The 24,124-nt window shown below is 37.6% G+C and overlaps 1 protein-coding gene across 1 annotated transcript; it reads left to right on the top strand.

The window, feature by feature from the left end:
* Nucleotides 1-1,770: 1,770 nt before the first annotated feature.
* Nucleotides 1,771-23,615, top strand: capns1 (calpain small subunit 1). The gene is made up of 11 exons (XM_062962200.1): nt 1,771-1,925; nt 7,150-7,366; nt 12,592-12,625; nt 14,716-14,805; nt 15,999-16,056; nt 16,636-16,700; nt 16,952-17,020; nt 18,560-18,638; nt 19,910-20,026; nt 21,125-21,183; nt 22,606-23,615. The coding sequence occupies exons 2-11, from the start codon at nt 7,188-7,190 to the stop codon at nt 22,630-22,632; spliced, it is 777 nt and encodes a 258-aa protein (XP_062818270.1). The 5' UTR covers nt 1,771-1,925; nt 7,150-7,187; the 3' UTR covers nt 22,633-23,615.
* Nucleotides 23,616-24,124: the final 509 nt, after the last annotated feature.

The raw sequence follows: 24,124 nt of genomic DNA, 5'->3' as shown, positions 1-24,124 counted from the left end.
ATGTCAAACTACATCTCCCAGGGATGCCATATGTCAAACTACAACTCCCAGGATGCCATAACAGTCAAACATCAACTCCCAAGGATGCCATAACAGTCAAACTACAACTCCCAAGGATGCCATAACAAGCTACAACTCTCAAGGATGCCAGAACAGTCAAACTACAACTCCCAGAGATGCCATTAATATCAAACTACAACTCCCAGGGATGCCATATAACAGTCAAACTACAACCCCGAAAGATGCCTTTAATGTCAAACTATATCTCCTAGGGATGCCATAACAGTCAAACTACAACTCCCAGGGATGCCATTAATGTCAAACTATAACACTCTGGTGGTGGCACAGTGTGTTAAAGCGCTGAGCTGCTGAACTTCCAGACCGAAAGGTCCCAGGTTCAAATCCCGGGAGCGGAATGAGCGCCTGCTGTTAGCCCCAGCTCCTGCCAACCTAGCAGTTTGAAAGCATGCCAATGTGAGTAGATCAATAGGTACCGCTCCAGCGGGAAGGTAACGGCGCTCCATGCAGTTATTCCGGCCACATGACCTTGGAGGTGTCTATGGACAACGCCGGCTCTTCGGCTTAGAAATTGATGAGCACCAACCCCCAGAGTCGGTCACGACTGGACTTAACGTCAGGGGAAAACCTTTACCTATAACTCCTAGGGATGCCATAACAGTCAAACTACAACTCCCAGGGATGCCATAACAAACTACAACTCACAGGATGTCATAAGTCAAATTACAACTCCCCGGATGCCATAACACTCAACGTACAACTCCCAGGGATGTCACAGCAGTTCAAGTTGGTGCCAAACTGCATTAATTCTACCGTGTGCAAACTTGGGCCCTCCAGGTGTTTTGGACTTCAATTCTCACAATGGAATTCTGGGAGTTGGAGTCCAAAACCCCTGGTGGGCCCAAGTTTGCCCATACAAGCTTGAAGAGAGAAGGGAAGGAATGCTAACAAAATGAAGTTCAACAGAGACAAATGCAAGATACTTCACTTCGGCAGAAAAAATGGAAATCAAAGATACAGAATGGGGGACGATGCCTGGCTCGACAGGTGTGTGCGAAAAAGACCTTGGAGTCCTTGTGGACAACAAGTTAAACGTGAGCCAACAATGTGATGCGGCTGCTAAAAAAGCCAATGGGATTCTGGCCTCATCAATAGGGGAATAGCGTCTAGATCCAGGGAAGTCCTGCTCCCCCTCTATTCTGCCTTGGTCAGACCACGTTACCTGGAATCACACTGTGTCCAATTCTGGGCACCACAGTTGAAGGGAGATGTTGACAAGCTGGAAAGCGTCCAGAGGAGGGCGACTCAAATGATTAAGGGTCTGGAGAACAAGCCCTACGAGGAGCGGTTTAAAGAGCTGGGCATGTTTAGCCTGCAGAAGAGAAGGCTGAGAGGAGACATGATAGCCATGGACAAATACGTGAAGGGAAGTCATAGGGAGGAGGGAGCAAGCTTGTTTTCTGCTGCCCTGCAGACTAGGACACAAGGGAACAATGGCTTCAAACTACAGGAAAGGAGATTCCACTTGAACATCAGGAAGAACTTCCTCACTGTGAGAAAGGCTGTTCGACAGTGGAACTCTCTCCCCGGGGCCGTGGTGGAGGCTCCTTCTTTGGAGGCTTTTAAGCAGAGGCTGGATGGCCATCTGTCGGGGGTGCTTTGAATGCGATTTCCTGCTTCTTAGCAGAGGGTTGGACTGGATGGCCCATGTGGTCTCTTCCAACTCTACTATTCTATGATTCTATGATTCTAACCGGCGGGCGCTAGGACCGGGCGGGAGGCGGGGAAAGGCCTTCCCTCCGCAGGGCCTGCGCGCCTGCCTGCCTGCCTCCTTGGGCGTGGTGGATCCCGCAGCAGTCGGTTCCGCGGAAAGGAAGAGGCAGCAGCACGGAGCCAACCCCAGGCGGGTAAGCAGGGCAAAGGGGAAAATCCCACACTCTTTACCAGATTTCTCCCCCAACCCCCTGCAATTGGGATCCACTTATCTCCAAAGGATCTCCTCAGGAAATACTTCTCCTTTACCTCAGGAGAAGGAATCCAGTCCCTCAGCTGGGCCTCCTTCTCTACGCCCAATTCAGCTCTCCCTTCCCTTTTTAAAAGGACAATTGGATCTTATCCCTCCCATTATTATTATTATTATTATTTCCATATTTTATTCTAAAAAGGGATCTTATTGGGATCACTTTCCCACCCACTTTGGGGCCTCTTCTTGGGATCATTACTTATTTATTTACTACATTTATATGCCGCCCTTCTCACCCCAAAGGGGACTCAGAGCGGCTTACAAATTACATTCACATACAATACATTATATTATTAGCATTAGCACAATACTAGCATACCTTATTTTATTAGCATAGCATAATGCTAGCATTAAATTATTATATTTAATATATAATATATAATTAATATTCTTACATTGTATTATCAGTATTATATCGTAATACATTATAATATTATCAATATTATATGTATATACAATATATTATATTATTGGCATAGCACAATACTAGCATTAAATTACTATATTGTACTATATCATTATATTGTAATATTATTAGTAATATTACATTTAATATATAATCTTACATTGTATTATTATCAGTATTATATTGTAATACATTATAATATTATCAATATTATATGTATATACAATATATTATATTATTGGCATAGCACAATACTAGCATTAAATTACTATATTATACTACATCATTACATTGTAATATGATTAGTAATATTACATTTAATATATAATCAATATTCTTACATTGTATTATTATCAGTATTATATCGTAATTCATTATAATATTAGTATTATATGTATATACATTATATTATTAGCATAGCACAATACTAGCATTAAATTACTATATTGTACTATATCATTATGTTGTAATATTATTAGTAATATTACATTTAATACATAATATATAATTAATATTCTTACATTGTATTATTACCAGTATTATATTGTAATACATTATAATATTATCAATATTATATGTATATACAATATATTATATTATTATATATTATTATAAATAAATTAAGTTGTATATTATATATATATATTAGCATAGTAACATGCTATGCCAATTATACATACACACACACACATACATATATTTTCCCCTCCCCACGTTGCTTCCTTCCTCAGTAAAACTCTGTGCCAAGTTCCCAAGAGATCTTTTCCTCCCTTTTACTGGATCCCTCTTCTCGCTCAAGATCCACTGGATCCCACATGATCTACTGGATTGAGTTTCAAAGATGCGTTTTCTTCCCCTCCACTGGTTCCTCCTTTTGCCCCAGGTCTACTGATTTCCATGGGACCCACTGGATCCTCTGGATCAAGTCTCAAAGGGGTGATTTCTCCCATCTACTGGTTCCTCCCTGTGTGCCAGATCCACTGATCTCTATGGGACCCACCAGATCTCTGAGGGATCTACCAGATCCCATTCTTCTTCTAGCAGAAACCCCCTCAAAACTGTTTCCGGTCCTCCCTTTCTTTTTGCTTCCTCTTCCTGGATCTTTTGATGTAATACGCCCATGGTGAGATATCTTAAAAGGCGCATCATTCTACATTGTAGAGCAAATGCGAGTTTGGCAGCACTTGGGCTGCCATAGCTCGAAGCTGTGGAGGTCTGGGAGTTGTAGTTTTGGAATTATTATTAATAAAATTATTAATAATAATATTTATTATTAGATTTATTATTATCATTAATCATCAATATAATATTTTGAATTATTATTAGAATTATTAATAGCATTATTGCTATTAGTATCAATAGAATATTATTAACATTTTATTTTTACAATTATAATTATTATTACTATTCATAGAATATTATTATTATTATTATTTCTAGAATTAATATTATCTATACCCCATTGTTTCTCTTCACAAAGGAGACTCAAAGGAGGCTTCTCTGCCTTACCAAACTACAACTCCCAGGATGACATATCATTGCTACATTATTACAGTCGAGTCTCAGTTATCCAAGCTAAACGGGCTGGCAGAACCTTGGATAAGCGAATATCTTGGATAATAAGGAGGGATTAAGGAAAAGCCTATTAAACATCAAATTAGGTTATGATTTTACAAATTAAGCACCAAAACATCATGTTATACAACAAATTTGACAGAAAAGGTAGTTCAATACACAGTAATGCTATGTTGTAATGACTGTATTTACAAATTTAGCACCAAAATATCGTGATATATTGAAAACATTGACTACAAAAATGCCTTGGATAATCCAGAACCTTGGATAAGCGAGTCTTGGATAAGTGAGACTCTACTGTACTACAAATCCCATGGTGTCCTGTTTGCCACCTTGGATCCACTTTGGATCATCATAAGCAGGATCTGCACATTGTGGAATGAAGGAAGTTTTGTATCACTTGAACTTTTGTGGATCAATGCCATGGAGTCCTGGGATTTGTAGTTTTCACTCTTGGGCAGGGAAGGCTCCAGAGACCTTGTAAAACTACAACTCCCAGGAATCCACGGCAGTGCGTCAGGGCAGTTCAAGTGGTATCAAACTGCATTAATTCTACAGTGTAGATGCATCCTTGGCAGACAATCCTACAGAACTGCAGATCCCAGGTTTCTATGCATAGTTGCTATCGAATCAAACCAATATAATTTTGGAATGGGAAACTGGCCGGACAGATAGGAATCTGTTGCCAATAAAAGTATTTGGGGAATTAGAAGCATCTTACTTCCAAATGCTGGAATCCCCTTTGGGGAAGAATAAAGGGTACATTTCACTATAAGAATTAACGCAGTTTCATACCACTTGAACTGCCCTGGCTCAATGCCATAGAATTGTGGGAGTTGTAGTTTTACAAGGTCTCTGATAAAGAATACAAATTACAAATGCTAGGATTCCAAAGCATTGAGTCATGGCAGTGAAACTGCATAAATTCTGCAGTGTAGACACATTCAAGGCCGAGGTTTATAATTACGCTTGTTCATTCCCAAGCACAAATTAATGGCAGCTTATTATTATTATTATTATTATTATTATTATTATTATTATTATTATTCCTTTTTTTCTCTCCCAACCAATTAAACCACCTGTTCCTATTCATTCTTAGTTTTCTGCTCCGATGGACGTGTTCCAAAATAAAGCTCTATGCAAACTTTGTGTAAACATTTGTGGGTATTTTTTGTGTTTGGGAGAGGCATTCATTGTAATTACCTTGGGCAATTCCCCTGTCTTGCAACGTTTGTGCTTTAAATATGAGATTCTGAAATTCCACCATACACACACATACACCTTTATTATGTGTATAGATTTATTAATACAAAATATCGCAATATATTGAAAACATTGACTATAAAAATGTATTGGATAATCCAGAACCTTGGATAAGCGAGTCTTGGATAAGTGAGACTCTACTGTATGTATTAACATCTATTTTGTAGCTTTATTTCTAAAGAACACTATGAATCATCTACTGCTCCCTTCAAACTGGGCCTAAATATTATTAAAAGTCAATAAAATAATGGGTTTCAACTTACTCTGTATTTACTCAGTGGGTTTTAATTTAGTAAAACAATCTATATGTTTATTAAAACAGAACATATTCATTAAATGGTGCATACTGTATGGATTAGGGGTTTTAGGACATATTATTTGTTTTAAAATGTTATATTTTAAAATAGTTTATACTAGCTGTGCCCGGCCACGCATTGCTGTGGCGTTGTCTGGTGGTGTTGGTGAGAAATTGTTGAGGTAGTGGTGATATTGAATGTCTGTTGTATGGTTGTCTTTATGTTTAGTATGCACACTGAAGTGGATTATATGGCAGTGTGGAGTCAAGATAATCCAGTTCAAAGCAGATAATATAAGATTCTAAATGGGTTATATAGCTGTGTGGAAGGGCCTTGTGTCTACACTGTCATATAATCCAGTTAAAATCTGATAATCTGTGGAAGAGGCCTAAGTGAGGCCTAACTGTGCCTGTCCCCTGGGCTGAGTAGGTTGCTAGGAGACCAAGTGGGTGGAGCTAAGCCTTCAAACTGGCAGCAATTGGATAAAAACTATTATTCCTCTCCCTGTAATTAGGACTTTATTTTTCTTTTCTTTTTGTTGTATCAACCTAGAGCCGTGAATGATGGGTTGTGTTGTCAAATTTCGAGGTTGGGGGGCCTGCAGTTTTGTTGTTTTGTCCGCTGCCCTGATGCCATCACTCTTTTATATATATAGATTTATCTATTAAAATAGAGTATATTTAATTTTAAATGCCTTTGTTTTATATTGAACATTTTGTTTCCTTGGTTACAGTGCTGTGGCTTTTAACTTTGAGTATGTTTTAATGGTTTTTAACTGGGATTTTTAAAAATACAGTAGAGTCTCGCTTATCCAACATAAACAGGCCGGCAGAACATTGGATAAGTGAAAATGTTGGATAATAAGGAGGCATTAAGGAAAAGCCTATTAAACCTCAATTTATGTTATGATTTTCCAAATTAAGCACCAAAACATCATGTTTTACAACAAAATCGATAGAAAAAGCAGTTTAATACACAGTAGCATTATGTAGTAATCACTGTATTTATGAATTTAGCACCAAAATATCTCAATGTATTGAAAACATTGACTACAAAAACATTGATTACTAAAAGGCAGACTGCGTTGGATAATACAGAACATTGGATAAGCGGAGGTTGGATAAGTGAGACTACTGTACCATGTATATTTCATCCTGTTTTAATGTTTGCATATTGGTACATTTTAAATTGTATGCCAGCGCTTTTATGTTTGAGTCTCCTGCGGGAGAGATATAGCGGAGTATAAATAAATATAATAATAATAATAAAGTTGACAATAGTACATTAGATGTTTGTAGCATTACTTAAAATGCAATATTCCTGTGTGTGCCCAAAGCATCTGCACTGTTGAATTAATGCAGTTTGAGTCCAATTCAACTCAGAGCTATGGGATCCAGGAAGACATAGTTTCCCAAGGTCTTTCGCTTTCTCTTACAAACTAAGGCTCCCAGGATTCCATAGCAGTTAAAGTGGGATCAAAGTGCATTAACTCTGCAGTGTAGATGCACCCCAAGATGCAGGTATATTAAACGGATATTGCAAATGGATCATCTTTTATTTCCCCTTAGGACATCTGTGCCAACTTTGAATCTTTAAAAGTCTAGAAATGTTCCTGGTGAAAAACTTCCTTGGAGGCGGCGGAGGAGGAGGAGGTGGCAGCGGAGGCGGGAACATCAACATCGGCAACATGATTGGCGGGTTTTTGAGTGGCGGCGGAGGAGGAGGGGGCGGTGGAGGAGGGGGTGGAGCCATGGGCATACTGGGCGGAGTCATCAGTGCCATCAGGTGAGTGTGTTCTATGCCTAAAGTACATCTACACTGTAGAATAAATGCAGCTGGACACCTCTTGAACAAGGAGTGAGGCTAGATGGCCTTTGGGATCCCTTCCGACTCTGTGATTCTTTGATAGATATAGATATTCATATACATACATACATTAAGACAGGAAGTTAGACTGGATGGCCTTTGGGAGCCCAACTTTGTGATTCGATGATAGGTAAAGAAAGATATTGATATAGATACATCAATATAGAGATACAAGGAGTTGGACTAGATGGCCTTTGGGATCTCTTCTGACTCTGTCATTCGGTGATAGATATAGATACATACATACATTAAGAGGAAGTTGGACTAGATGGCCTTTGGGATTTTGTCCAATTCTGTGATTCAGTGATAGATAAAGATATTTATACACAAATAATAATAATAATATTGTCAACTTCAAAAGGCCACCCTACTAGGATCTGCACGCATCATCCAAAAATACATCACACAGTCCTAAACGCTTGGGAAGTGTTCGACTTGTGATTTTGTGATATGAAATCCAGCATATCTATCTTGTTTGCTGTGTCATACAATAAAACAATAATATAGTAATAATAATACACTATTATCATTGTATATTATATATTACATGTAATATTACTAATAAGATTACCATATTAACCCTTTGCGGCACCGCAGCTCCATCAAATCAGATATTCCACCATGTCTCCTTGTGTTAATATAACAATATAATAATATATAATACTCATATTATGCTATACTAATAATATAATATGTTGTATATACATATAATATTGATAATAATACTATAATGTAATACAATATAATAATAATACACTGTTACAATTGTATATTTATATTACATGTAATATTACTAATAATATTGCAATATAATGATATAGTACAATATAGTAATTTAATGCTTATATTGCGCTATGCTAATAATATATTGTATGCACATTTGATTTGTAAACCGCTCTGAGTCCCCTTCGGGGTGAGAAGAGCGGGATATAAATATAGTAAATAAATAAATAATATTGCAATATAGTGTTATAGTACAATATAGTAATATATTATGCTTATATTGTGCTATGCTAATAATATTATATATTGTATGTACATATAACTTGTAAGCCGCCCTGAGTCCCCTTCGGGGTGAGAAGGGTGGGATATAAATGTCGCTAATAAATAAATAATATATAGATACAAGGAGTCGGACTCAATGGACTTTGGGATCCCAGCTATATGATTTGATGATAAATATGTTGATAGAGATACATAAATATAGAGATAGATGCATAATTTTTTAGATACAAGGAGTTGGGCTAGATGGCCTTTGGGAATCCCAACTGTGATTCAATTACAGATATTGATATTAACATAGATATTGATACATAAATATATAGATTCAAGAAGTTGGACTAGATCATCTTTGGGATCCCAGCTTTGAGATTCGATGATAAATATATTGATATAGATACATAAATCTATATATATAAAAGAGTGATGGCATCAGGGCAGCGGACAAAGCAACAAAACTACAGGCCCCCCAACCTCGAAATTTGACAACACAACCCATCACACATGCCTCAGGGTTGATACAACAAAAAGAAAAGAAAAATAAAGTCCTAATTAGAGGGAGAGCAATAATTGTTTTTATCCAATTGCTGCCAGTTTAGAGGGCTAATCTCTGCCCACTTGGTTGCCTAGCAACCAGCCAAGGGACAGCCAGGCTTCAGTTCAGGGACAGGCAAATTTAGGCCTCACTGAGGCTTCTTCCACAGATTATCTAATTTGCACTGGATTATATGGCAGTGTAGACTCAAGGCCCTTCCACACAGCTATAGAACCCATTTATAATCTTACATTATCTGCTTTGCACTGGATTATCTTGACTCCACACTGCCATATAATCCACTTCAGTGTGCATTTTATATAGCTGTGAAGAAGGAGCCTCATATAATCCAGTTCTAAGCAGATAATATAAGATTAGAAATATACAGTAGACTCTCACTTATCCAACATAAACAGGCCAGCAGGATAAGTAAATATATTGGATAATAAGAAGGGATTCAGGAAAAGCTGATTAAACATCAAATTAGGTAATCATTATACAAATTAAGCACCAAAACATCATATTATACAACAAATTTGACAGAAAAGGTAGTTCCACGCACAGTAATGCTATGTTGTAATTACAGTAGAGTCTCACTTATCCAACACTCGCTTATCCAATGTTCTGGATTATCCAACGCAGTTTTGTAGTCAATGTTTTCAATATATCGTGATATTTTGGTGCTAAATTAATAAATACAGTAATTACTACATAGCATTACTGCGTATTGAACTACTTTTTCTGCCAAATTTGTTGTCTAACATGATGTTTTGGCGTTTCATTTGTAAAATCATAACCTAATTTGATATTTAATAGGCTTTTCCTTAACGCCTCCTTATTATCCAACATATTCGCTTATCCAACATTTTGCCAGCCCACTTATGTTGGATAAGTAAGACTTTACTGTACTGTATTTACAAATCTACCAGTAAAATATCACAATGAATTTAAAACACTGACTACAAAAACATTGATTATGAAAAGGCAGACTGCGTTTGGATAATCCAGAACATTGTATAAGCGAATGTTGGATAAGTGAGATTCTACTTTGATATGAAATAATTTCTAGGATAGAATAATGCAGAACAATATAATCTCTAAAACCAGGACAGTAATAAAAAAATAAAGAAAGTAAATAAAGCAAGGAAATTGGAAATTCCACAAAGGAAACAATCAGGGCCAGCTAACACCTCCCAAGAAAGGATTCTTCCAGAAAGGAAGGTGAGAAGGCAGTAAAGCACTATGTATTACCAAAGTCATTATTATTACCATCATTACTATCATTACTATTATTATTATTATTATTGTGTTGCGGTCAACCGTGAAAATGAATACAATCTGGCTCCAAGTATTCAAAAACACTAAAATGCAAAAAACAGCAAAAATGAGATAAGAATATATGACCTACTGACAGACCCCACATGAACATGGAAAGCGCCTTAAATGTATATTTAAATGTATAATTATGTATATTTTAATGGATATTCTTAATTTTATTGTAATTTTTAATCTTGATGGATTTTTAAATTTGATGACAACTGTTTTTAATGTGTATGGTTATACTGTAAGCCGCCCTGAGTCCCCTGATGGGTGAGAAGGGCGGGGTAGAAGTGATGTAATAATAAATAAATAAATAAAATCAGAATATATAAAAATTAATGTGGTATAATAAAACAGAACAATACAATCTCTAAAATCAGAACACTAAATAAAGAACAACACTCTGAAAACAAGGCAATTCCAGACAGGAAAGAATCAGGGCCAGCTAACACCTCCCAACAAAGTATTCCCATCATCAAAGTCTGGCCAATCCTCTGTTTTCTCAGGGCCACAGACAGTAGAAGCACATAAAATATCGCAAACAACACCACTCTGAAAACAAGGCAATTCCAGACAGGAAAGGGTCAGGGCCAGCTAACACCTCCCAACAAAAAAATCACTCAGGGAGGAAACAGCTAGGCTTTAAATCTGCAAGGCCATTACATCCTAATCATTTTTCCTAATTGCAGCATTCATACTTGCCTCCAACAGACAAAAAAAAACAATCAGAAATATTGTATATTCACAACCTTTAGGAAATAATATCCCCTGATGGCACAGCATGTTAAAGCGCTGAGCTGCTGAACTTCTGGACCAAAAGGCCGCAGGTTTGAATTGGGGGAGCGGAGAGAGCCCCCACTGTTAGCCCCAGCTGTTGCCAACCCAGAAGTTCAAAAACATGTAAATGTGAGTGCATCAATAGGTACTGCTCCGGCGGGAAGGTAACGCCGCTCCATGCAGTCATCCCACATGACCTTGGAGGAGTCTACGGACAACACCGGCTCTTCGGCTTAGAAATGGAGATGAGCACCAACCTCCAGAATCAGACATGACTGGACTTAACGTCAGGGGAAAACGTTTACCCTTTACCTTAACTACCACCAATTCCTCAATACTTTATTTCCCATACCACCATTCTTCGCCACAGCAACGCGTGGCCGGGCACAGCTAGTCTATATATATAAGAGTGATGGCATCAGGGCAGCGGACAAAACAACAAAACTACAGGCCCCCCAAACTCGAAATTTGACAACACAACCCATCATTCACGGCTCTAGGTTGATACAACAAAAAAGAAAAGAAAAATAAAGTCCTAATTACAGGGAGAGGAATAATAGTTTTTATCCAATTGTTGCCAGTTTGAAGACTAAGCTCCGCCCACTTGGTCTCCTAGCAACCTCCTCAGCCCAGGGGACAGGTACAGTTAGGCCTCACTTAGGCTTCTTCCACAGATTATCAGATTTTAACTGGATTATATGGCAGTGTAGACTCAAGGCCCTTCCACACAGCTATATAACCCATTTAGAATCTTATATTATCTGCTTTGAACTGGATTATCTTGACTCTACACTGCCATATAATCCACTTCAGTGTGCATACTAAACATAAAGACAACCATACAACAGACATTCAATACCACCACTACCTCAACAATTTCTCACCAACACCACCAGAAAAGGCCACAGCAACGTGTGGCCGGGCACAGCTAGTATATAGATATAGGGAGTTAGACTAGATGGCCTTTGGGTCCCTTCCAATTTTGTGATTTTATAATAGATATAGATATATACATATATAGATCTAAGGAGTTGGACTGTATGGCCTTTGGGATCCCAATACTGTGATTCTATGATAGATATAGATATTGATATAGATACATACATTGAAATGGAGTTGGACTAGATAGCCTTTGGGATCCCAACTTTGTGATTCAATGTTAGATAGATATACAGATATAGATACATAATTATAGAGAAATAGGATGTTGGACTAGATGGCTTTTGGGATCCCTTCCAACTGTAAATCGATGATAGATATTGGTATTGATACATACATAGGATAGCCCCCCGCCATGCAGAAAAAGCATAATCAAAGTACAAGGCTATGGAAATCCTGGGATTTGTAGTTATTGAGACTTAAAACTATGGATTCCATAGTTAAAGTGGTATCAAACTGCACTCATTCTACAATGTAGATGTGTCTAACACTGGAAAACGGGACGGCTGGTGTAAAAAGTACACTTCTTTAATAATATATTCCTTTGTTTTGTCTCTTTTGATTCATATAATAGTGAAGCAGCAGCTCAGTACAACCCCGAGCCTCCGGTAAGTCACCTGCATGAATGGTTTGATTTGAATTTCTTATAGTATTTGACAAAAAAGCATTTTTTGCTATTTTTTTCAAAGTAACTTTGTCTTTAAAGTAGCTCTGAATGTTTGTCGCTGCAAACATCCCTGTTACTTTTCATTATTGTATTTAAACAGGATAGATAAAGTGTAGCATAAATATACCAATACACACAGATACAATACAATAAACAACCTGAATTATAGACACAACAAATAACTAGTGGAGGCTTGAGAAGGTTGCTGTTTCCAACAAGGAAGGGAAAGAAAGAAGAGAAAGGAAAAAGGGGAAAAGATATGAGAAGAGGCAAGGAAAGAAAGGGAAGATACATGTCTCCTGTATCAATGTAACAATATACGCTATATACTCAAGTATAAGCCGACCCGAATATATGCCGAGGCACCTAATTTTACCACAAAAAAACTGGGAACATATTGACTCCAGTATAAGCCAAGAGTGGTAAATTTCAGAAATAAAAACAGATACCAATAAAATTACATTAATTGAGGCATCAGTAGGTTAAATGTTTTTGAATATTAACATAAAGCTCAAATTTAAGATAAGACTGTCCAACTCTGATCCAATCATTATTCTCATCTTCTTCAAAGTAAATGTGCTTATGTATCCTTTTAATAATAACAGAGTAAAATAATACATTTAATAATAATAATAATAACAAATAATAAATACATGTAATATTAAATAGAATAAAATAATAAATGCAATAATAATGAGATCAGAGTGAAATAATAAATGTATTAATAATAATAAAAAATAGAGTAAAATAAATGTAATAGTAGCAACAATAATAGAGCAAAATAATGAATGTAATAATACCAATAATAATAGAGAAAAATAATAAATGTACATATATTCTCGAGTATAAGCTGACCCAAATATAAGCCAACCAGGACACTCACCTGAGTATAAGCCGAGGGGAGCTTTTTCAGTCTTAAAAAAAGGGCTGAAAAACTAGGCTTATACTCGAGTATATACAGTAATGATATATAATACTCATATTGTGCTGTACTAATATTATAATATATTGTATAGACATATAATATTGATAATAATATTATGATGTAATACAATGTAATAATAATAATATGCTATTATAATTGTATATTTATATTACATGCAGTATTACTAATAATATTGCAATATAGTCGTATAGTACAATATAATAATATATAATGCTTATGTGGTGCTTATATTGTGCTATGCTAATAATATAATTTATTGTATGTACAATAGAGTCTCACTTATCCAAGCTAAACAGGCTGGCAGAAGCTTGGATAAGCGAATATCTTGGATAATAAGGAGGGATTAAGGCAAAGTCTATTAAACATCAAATTAGGTTATGATTTTACAATTTAAGCACCAAAACATCATGTTAGACAACAAATTTGACAGAAAAAGTAGTTCAATACATAGTAATGTTATGTTGTAATTACTGTATTTACGAATTTAGCACCAAAATATCACGATATATTGAAAACATTGACTACAAAAATGGCTTGGATAATCCAGAGGCTTGGATAAGCGAGGCTTGGATAAGTGAGACTCTACTGTATATATAACTTGTAAGCCGCCCTGAGTCCCCTTCGGGGTGAGAAGGGCAGGATATAAATGTCGCTAATAAATAAGTAAATAAGAGAAAAGAAGGGAAAGGAAGGAAAAAAAGAAGAGAAAGGAGGATGAAGAAAAAAAAGGGAGGGAGGGAAAGAAAATACTGTATAGGGAAGGAGAAGGAGGATTATTTATTTATTTGTTTATTTACAGTATTTATATTCCGCCCTTCTCACCCCGAAGGGGACTCAAGGTGGATCACAGAAAATACATATGCGGAAAACATTCAATGCCGTTTATACACTTACAAGACAGTTAATTGAACATAGATAGATGTATTTATAGGCTTTTTCCATCTTTGGCTTCTTGGAGGCTTGTGCTTGTTTCTGGCCCCAGTGTGGTGCTGTCGCTCTATCTCCCTGCCGAAGAACTTTGTTCGTAACTTCTTCCTTTTTGATCGAATCTCCGGAATTCAAACAAATCGCCTCTCTCTTCTCAGCCTCCTCGCAGCCACTTCTCCCAAGTTGAATCCAATGAAAGCGACGAAGTGCGGCAATTCCGGAGGCTCTTCACGCAGCTGGCGGGAGAGGTGAGTGCTGGCTATGTTTAAACTCTGCCAAAGGAAAGACATTCCAATAATAATAATAATAATAATAATAATAATAATAATAATAATGATGATGATGATGATGATGATGATGAAGGCCACCCTACTGGGATCTGCGCACATCATCCGAAAATACATCACACAGTCCTAGACACTTGGGAAGTGTTCGACTTGTGATTTTGTGATACGAAATCTAGCATATCTATCTTGTTTGCTGTGTCATAATAAAATAATAATAATAATAATAATAATAAATCCCAGGTGACAGCAGGATTGAGGAGAAACAACTGGAAAGGCTGACATGATATGAAGATTTAAAGATCGAATTACAAATACTCTGGCACAAGCCAGTCAAGGTGGTCCCAGTGGTGATCGGCACACTGGGTGCAGTGCCTAAATACCTTGGCCTGCACTTAAACACAATCGGCGCTGACAAAATGACCACCTGCCAACTGCAGAAGGCCACCTTACTGAGATCTGCACACATTATTCGCCGATACATCACAAAGTCCTAGACACTTGGGAAGTGTCCAACCTGTGATCCAAGACAACACCCCAGCATAGTGATCTTGTTTGTTGTGTACTAATCCTTGCTGTGTATAATAATAATAATATTAATAATATTGAGGACTAGCCTCAAGGTACCATCAAATGTGGACATCCAACGATGGAAGGAGAATCCCCACAAGTATTAACCATTCTCTTTTCTGCCCAAACCATATATCTATATATTTGGCTGGAATTCCACTTCAGAAATGTACCTGTTCTGACTTACATGCAAATTAAACTAAAGAAAACCTACAGAACCCATCCTGGGGACCTCCTGTAATCCAGTTTCTGAATCCTGGTGCCTTTGAACTTGATTATATGGCAGTGTAGACTCATTTAATCCAGTTCAAAGCAGATCTGGGTTCAGGAATTCGACCTGGCCATAGTTAAGAGCAACAAGAAATCTCGTTAGGTATAGTGGAGCTTCTTAAGTAAATGCATATGGGATTTTTTGTGTTGTCTTTTTAATTTTCTTTCTGCTGTCTAGCAGGAAATAATCCAGATGTATTAGGCTATTGATGCTCTAATCCCACAGACAGGATTGTGGGAGTCGTATTCCGTCATATTTGGAAGATAGGTCGGGCTGCCTTCATTGTTTCCTTCATTGTTTCCTGTTGTCTTTGCAGGATATGGAAGTGAGTGCGACGGAGTTGATGAACATCCTCAACAAAGTGGTGACCAGACGTAAGGCTCCTATTGAACATTGATAGGGATTGGATCGAGATAAGGTTCCTATTGAACATTGATAGGGATTGGATCGAGATAAGGTTCCTATTGAACATTGATAGGGATTGGATCGAGATAAGGTTCCTATTGAACATTGATAGGGATTGGATCGAGATAAGGTTCCTATTGAACATTACCTCTTCGCTCTCTGAGGTAAAATGCCAACTCAAACCGTTTCTCTCAGCAGCAAGCCAGAGACAGTAGCCAATCAGAATGTTGGCTCCTGGCACGCTTAGCCAATCATCTGCTGACACATGTCTTTCCAGTCAACCCATTACATCGTAGTGCCTTTTACAAATCCCCACAATAGGTTTTCGATTGGACAGAGATGAGGTTGGGGGACTTAATCATCATCATCATCATAGTAATTGTCCCAACAAAGTCTCAGCTCGCTTGATTATTGGTTTCATTGGTTTTCTTGTCTTGTTTTTATTGTTCTGTTCGGGCTTGGCCCCATGTAAGCCGCCCCGAGTCCCTTCGGGGAGATGGGGCGGGGTATAAGAATAAAATTATTATTATTATTTGTCTGTTTTCTAGATCCAGACCTGAAGACAGACGGGTTTGGGATCGACACCTGCCGCAGCATGGTGGCCGTCATGGACGTATCCTTTGGCTGGTTTGGGACTTTTGAGAGCCAGGTTTTGCCCAATGCCTTCCTGCCTGGTCCAGTTCAAGGCAGTTAAACTACTACATGGGTCTATGCCAGGCCTGTGGGAGTTGGAATTGTGGGAGTTGGAGTCCAAAACACCCAGAGGGCCCAAGTGTGCCCAGGCCTGGTCTATGCTGAAATGTATGTGGGTTGGGATGCGTCTTTGTCTCCATTTCTTTTTTTCCCTTGACCTTCTGTTTGCAGAGCGACACAACCGGGAAACTTGGGTTTGACGAATTCAAATATCTCTGGAACAATATCAAAAAATGGCAGGTAACCGAAACAAAACAGTGCATAACAACACTATGTAACAAAATCTGAATAGTTTTCTGTTCCTAGTTTAAAAGTGTTATTTCCTGTTTAATTATGTGGTGCTTACTTTGAAAGAACAGTAGAGTCTCACTTATCCAAGCTAAACGGGCCGGCAGAACATTGGATAAGCGAATATGTTGGATAATAAGGAGAGATTAAGAAAAAGCCTATTAAACATCGAAATAGGTTATGATTTTACAAATTAAGCACCAAAACATCATGTTATACAACAAATTTGACAGAAAAAGTAGTTCATTACACATTAATGCTATGTAGTAATTACTGTATTTACGAATTTAGCACCAAAATGTCATAATGCATTGAAAACATTGACTACAAAAATGCGTTGCATAATCCAGAATGTTGGATAAGTGAGACTCTACTGTAGTAGTGAAACTAATGTGGATGGTTGTTTGGATTTCTCTATAATTTTAATGTAATTTTGTTTGACTACACGTGGTTTAATTTATTGATGTTAGACTTTAAATTGATGTGAGGTTTTAATGTTATTTTTATATGTGGGGTTTCTCTGGGATTTTTATGTCAGTATTTGTTTGTTTATGGAGGCATTGAATGTTTGCTATTTTATGCTGGAATCCGCCCTGAGTCCACTCCGGGAGATAGGGCGGAATACAAATAATTATTATTATTATTATTATTATTATTATTATTATTATTATTGTATGACACAGCAAACAAGATAGATATACTGGATTTCGTATCACAAAATATTATTATTTTGTCATTTTATTATGATATTATTATTTTTTATTATGACACAGCAAACAAGATAGATATGCTGGATTTCATATCACAAAATCACAAGTCGAACACTTCCCAAGTGTCTAGGACTGTGTGATGTATTTTCGGATGATGCGCGCAGATCCCAGCAGGGTGGCCTTTTGCAGTTGGCAGATCGTGATTTTGTCAATGTCTATTGTTCCCAAATGCCGGCTGAGATCTTTTGGCACGGCACCCAGTGTGCCCATCACCACCGGGACCACCTGCACTGGTTTCTGCCAGAGTCTTTGAAGTTCAATCTTGAGGTCCTGGTAGCTGCTCAGTTAGATTATTATTATTATTATTATTATTATTATTATTATTATTATTATAGTCTTACTACATAAACTTCCTTTTTGGGGCACAAACTATACTATATTGGTTGAGACTCAATGAGATATTCATTGAAAAACTATTCCAAAATGTGCTATAGCAGGATGTCCCACAAAGACAAAGTTTTGGAAGTTTGATAAACTTTTCCCATGTTTTTATGATAGAACCAATTAGGAAATGGCATTTATAATCCAGGAGCACAAATCATGTTACATAGTGATATATTTTAAGCCATACTTGAAACTACCAGGTTTTAGGAATTGTGGGAGTTGAAGTCCAAAACGCCTGGTATAAAAGAGGCTTTAAGGGAATACTTTTCAGCCCATTTTCCCTGTTGCCGAAGACTGATGCGAGTCTGTTTTCTCCTTTGTTCTCCTTCCGTTGCAGGGAATCTACAAACGTTTTGATGCGGACCGGTCCGGGACTATCGGCAGCAATGAACTCCCAGGTGCTTTTGAGGCTGCAGGTAAGAAGGAAGAAAGGAAGGCAGCCAGGCTTTGAAGCAGCAATACTACTCTGTACTATTGAAGCTGACCAACCAAAGATTCCCCTAGGTAGCAAGCAGCCAGGCTTTGAAGCAGCAGGGCTGTTCATTGCAATTCTAGCAGCCCAAAAAACCATTCCCCTAGAACGCAAGTACCCAGCCTTCCAAGCAGCAAGCCTATTCCATTGTATTCCAGCTCACCAAACAAGGATTCCCATAAGAAAACGGCCAGGCTTTGAGGCTGCAAGGCTATTCACTGCTATTCTGCCTGGCCAACAAATGATTCCCATAAGCCACAGCAACGCGTGGCCGGGCACGGCTAGTTATTATTATCGTTTGATACACAACAAGATTGGTACACAGCAAACAAGATCACTATGCTGGCTGTTGTATTGGATCACATGTCGGACACTTCTCAAGTGTCTAGGATTGTGTGATGTATCTGCGAATAATTCATGCAGATCCGAGTAGGGTGGCCTTTTGCACCTGACAGATGGTGATTTTGTCAGCGCTGATGTGTTTAAGTGCAGGCCAAGGTCTTGAGGCACTGCACCCAGTGTGCCGATCACCATGGGGAGCCCCTTGCCTGTCTTGTGCCAGAGTCTTTGCAGTTTGATCTTTAAATCCTCGTATCGTGTCAGCAGTCAATTCTGCTATCCCCTGGGATTGCAACATCGACAGTCCACACTTTTTTAACACGATTGTGAGGTCAGGAGTCTTGTGCTCCAAAACTCTTGTCAGTCTGAATTCGGAAGTCCCAGAGTAGTTTGACGTGTTCATTTTCTGTAACCTTTTCAAGCTTGTGATCCCACCAATTCTTTGTCACAGGCAGACGGTCTTTGTGGCACAAGTTCCAGTGGATCACCTAAGCAATAGGATTATGCCTCTGCTTGTAGTCTGTCTGCGCAATCTTCTTGCAGCAGCTGAGGACGTGATCCATCATTTTGTCTGCTTCCTTGCAGAGTCTACATTTGGGTTCTGTCGTCATCTTTTCAATTCTGGCTTTGATGGCATTTATTATAATGGCTTGTTCCTGGGCTGCAAGCTCTGCCAAATAGTTGTTCCTCCCAACCAATATTTTCTGCCAACAGGGGGCAGCATTTCACAACCCAGGAGCCACAGTGGAGAAGTCTCGTTCCTACATACATTCGTGTTGCTCTGAGTGAGGTTTGCAGGATGCTTGTGATGGCATTTAAAAAACAGAAAACCCAATGACTATCTTCCTTTCCTCCCTTACCTATTTCCTTGGCCAGGGTTTCGACTCAACGAGCAGCTGTATAGCATGATGGTGCGCAGATATTCAGACGAGAATGGGAACATGGACTTTGACAACTTCATCAGCTGCCTGGTCCGCCTGGATGCCATGTTTCGTAAGTAGCCGGACATTGGTTTTCCTGGAAGGATTCAGATTGAGGATCCATAACTGTGATCAGAAATGTTATGTGTTGTCGAATGCTTTCATGGCCGGAATCACTGGGTTGCAGTGAGTTTTCTGGGGTGTATGACCATGTTCCAGTAGCATTCTCTCCTGACGTTTCGCCTGCGTCTGTGGATAATGGCATCTTTCGAGATGTTGCCAATGCTATTTTGCACTTTATTGTCCATTTCTACTGGCACATTCTGTTCTGGATTTTATGAATTAGTCTCCTGTTTTAATATTGTATGATTTTCGTATGCTTCTTGCCGATTTTAACGATTGTTTTATTGCTATTGATGTTTTACCGGTATAATTGTTTTATAGTCGTGTTACTGATATTGTTTTATCGGGCTAGGCCCCATGTAAGCCGCCCCGAGTCCCTTTGGGGAGATGGGGCGGGGTATAAAAATAAAGTTTTTATTATTATTATCTTCAGGGGTTCTGCTGGCATTGAAGCAAGTGGTGTGTGTGTGTATGTGTGTGTGTGTGTGTGTGTGTGTATACACAGTAGAGTCTCACTTATCCAACATAAATGGGCCGGCAGAATGTTGGATAAGCGAATATCTTGGATAATAAGGAGGGATTAAGGAAAAGCCTATTACACATCAAATTAGGTTATGATTTTACAAATTTAGCACCAAAACATCATGTTATACAACAAATTTGACAGAAAAGTAGTTCAATAGGCAGTAAGGTTATGTAGTAATTACTGTATTTACAAATTTAGCACCAAAATATCACGATGTATTGAAAACATTGACTACAAAAATGCATTGGAATATCCAGAACGTTGGATAAGTGAGTGTTGGATAATTGAGACTCTACTGTATATATATATACACATACACACACACACCTTGAACCCTTGCCTGTTTAAAGCAAGTGTGAATGTTGCAATGAGCAAGCTTGATTCTCATTGATAGCCTTGCAGTTGCAAAGTCAATCAGTGAGGGTATCTGTATATTTTTACCCACTACTGTGGAATATTTATTGACTTTAAAAAGCTCTTGTTTTAGCTGCCTGTCTAATTAATACATTGAATATATTTTAGGTGCCTTCAAATCCTTGGACAGAGATGGCAGCGGGCAAATCCGTGTGACTTTAAGAGAGGTAAGATGGAGATCCATCTTTTGTTTACTTCGGGATGCAAAGTAAGGTACATATGATGGATTATTTGGAAAAATATAAGGGTTAAGCAAGGACTTTGGTAAGGATTTCCATAGGAAAACCATACGGAAAACCTTAGGTTTCACTTGAAGGCACACAAAAAAAATGTGTTCAAAGTTTAAAAATAATTTTTCAATAAGATTGTTTATGGCTTTAAAAAACTTTCGTGTCACATAGTGTTTTAGCTGTTTTAAGTTAATGTATAAAGTGGGAGAAAGGCAAAATAGAAATCCAAGAAATGAATAATATTGTAAGCCACTTCGTAATCTTAATTTTAGGGGATAGCAAGATATAACTATAACACTATGTAACATTTGAAAAAAAATTCTGTTCCTGGTTTGAAAGTGTTATTTCCTGTTTAATTGTGTGGGACTTACTTTGAAAGTAGTTGTTCTACTCCAGAAACTTTGTTTTTGTGGCCACAACATACTTGTGGTCATGAAGTATGTTGAATTGGTTGAGACTCGATGATGAGATATTTATTGGAAAACAAGAGCAAAATGTGCTATAGCTGGATATCCCTCCTTCAAGAACAAAGTGTTTGCAGTTTAATAAACTTTCCCCATTTTTTATGATAGAACCAATTAGGAAATGACATTTACAACCCAGGAAAATATGACGATATATTGAAAACATTGACTACAAAATTGGATAATCCAGAACATTGAATAAGTGAGCATTGGATAAGTGAGACTCTACTGTATAAGCCTAGTTTTTCAGCCCTTTTTTAGGACTGAAAAAAACCTCCTCAGCTTATACTCGGGTGAGGGTCCTGGTGGGCTTATATTCAGGTTGGCTTATACTCAAGTTTATATGGTATATTTTTCTCTATTATTATTGGTATTGTTACATTTATTATTTTACTCTATTTATTATTATTGTTATTACATTTATTATTTTACTCTATTATTGTTACTTTTACATCTATTTTACTCCATTTTTATTATTAATAATACATTTATTATTTTACTCTATTTATTATTGCATTTATTATTTTACTGCATTTATTATTATTATTATTACATTTATTATTTCACTCTATTATTATTAAAAGTATACATAAGCACATTTACATTGAAGAAGATGAAAATAATGATTTAATCAGAGTTGAACAGTCAGATCTTAAATTACACTTTGATGTAAAGATTCAAAAACATTTAAACTACTGATGCCTCAATTAATGTAACTTTATTGGTATCTCGACTTATACTGGAGTCAATGTTTTCCCAGTTTTTTTGTAGTAAAATTAGGTGCCTTGGCTTGTATTCGGGTCAGCTTAGACTCGAGTATATACGGTAAATATACAAGTCAATGTAAACATGTAAAACTTAAAATAATCATAACGTTGTTATCTTTTCATTACAGTGGTTGCAGCTCACCATGTACTCTTAAAAGCCAGCATGAAAGGTCCGATCTTGCCTCTTTTGCCATCACCGAGCCCAATTTGGAATATTTTCATTTTCTGTGCTTAAAAAAATCCTGCTATATTTCCTTCCTTTTTTCCCCCTCCCTCTTTCTTTGACTTCCTCTCAAGCAGAAAAGGCACCTTTGTAGTCTTATTTTGTATTTTACCATTTCTTTTAAACAACTATTAGAAATATTTATAGTAATCTTATTTTTGACTTCCGTACTAACCCTGCCTCTGTTTGCGTGCTTTTTTGTTAGAGAGGCCTTTGAGTTTGAAGTGCGATGGATTTTCTTTTCTTTCATTTTTTTTTTCCGAACTCGGCTCGGCTCCTATCTCTCAATGACGGATGCAGTGATATTTTTTTTTTAGAAAGATATTTTTGCAAGTTTTATTACACAAAAGCAATTATGTTTTGCATTGCAAGAAGCCCAGGCGGTGCCGGAAGCTCTCAGCGCATGTGAAAAGAGCATTTTATTGCTCACCTTTCTGGGCAAACATCAACTTTTATAAACCAGCAGGAAAAAGCTGTTGTGAAGGCAATCCAATGAGATTGATGGGATATGAAGGAGCAGTCTTTGTTTTTTAACAACCGTAGAACAGCATCCCTTCTCATGAATAAAGCAATAAATATAAAGGACTGTGAATGTCCATTAGAAAATATTGAAATAATGCTATTTTTAGAGCAGATATGGGCAAACATGGGCCCTCCGGGTGTTTTGGACTCCAACTCCCATCATTCCTAACACCCAAGTTTGCCCAGGTGTCAAAGGGATGACTTCATGAGTTCTTGGTTGGGCCCGAGGATGTTAGGAATGGTGGGAGTTGCAGTCCAAAACACCTGGAGGGCCCAAGTTTGCCTATGCCTGTTATAGAGGCTTCGAGCTTTTTCTGCACACTTCCAGAATTGCATTATCCGCATGTCTTTTGAAGGAATAAAGTCTGAAATAACTATATTAATATTCTATAATATTATGATGATGATCTTGTTATTCTATTATCTTCTATATATTGTTATTCTATTATATTCTGGTTCTATTCTATTGCACTTTGCATGGGAGCATAGAATCCTAGAGTTGGAAGTGTTGCACCCCAAGGCTGCGTATGCCGTCACACCCAGGCACCTTTTAGAGCTTTAAGATGTGCTTCTTTCTTTGCCTGGGTGAACTGCGGGGGCCTTACTTTGAAGCTCAGGAATCCCAGTAACCAAAGTCACTTCAAGTTGAACCATCAAACAAGATTTTATTTTCTCAAAGTCCTTGGCAGACTTGGCACACGTATTTAAGGTTACAAATATAAACAGTCAACTTATAAAACCTTGCAGACGTTCCTTTCTTGCTTTTCCCCTTAGTTGCTGAGTTAACTTCTTCCAAAGGCGAAGAGATCCTGAGATCCTCTCTACCCTAGCTCTGAGCTGCTATATCAAAAAAAGCAGGTCTTTCACTATCTAAGCTCAAAGCTAGCTTGGAGACAAAGTAA

Source organism: Anolis carolinensis, unplaced genomic scaffold (assembly GCF_035594765.1).
Source record: "Anolis carolinensis isolate JA03-04 unplaced genomic scaffold, rAnoCar3.1.pri scaffold_10, whole genome shotgun sequence".
Classification (NCBI taxonomy): Eukaryota; Metazoa; Chordata; class Lepidosauria; order Squamata; family Dactyloidae; genus Anolis; species Anolis carolinensis.
This window is presented reverse-complemented; position numbering and strand designations above follow the sequence as displayed.

Coding starts and splice junctions, on each gene's coding strand:
- capns1 (XM_062962200.1), top strand. CDS start 7,188: ATGTTCCTGGTGAAAAACTTCCTTGGAGGCGGCGGAGGAGGAGGAGGT. Junction 16,701..16,951: donor GCATGGTGGCCGTCATGGAC/GTATCCTTTGGC, acceptor TTCTGTTTGCAG/AGCGACACAACCGGGAAACT. Junction 20,027..21,124: donor CCGCCTGGATGCCATGTTTC/GTAAGTAGCCGG, acceptor AATATATTTTAG/GTGCCTTCAAATCCTTGGAC.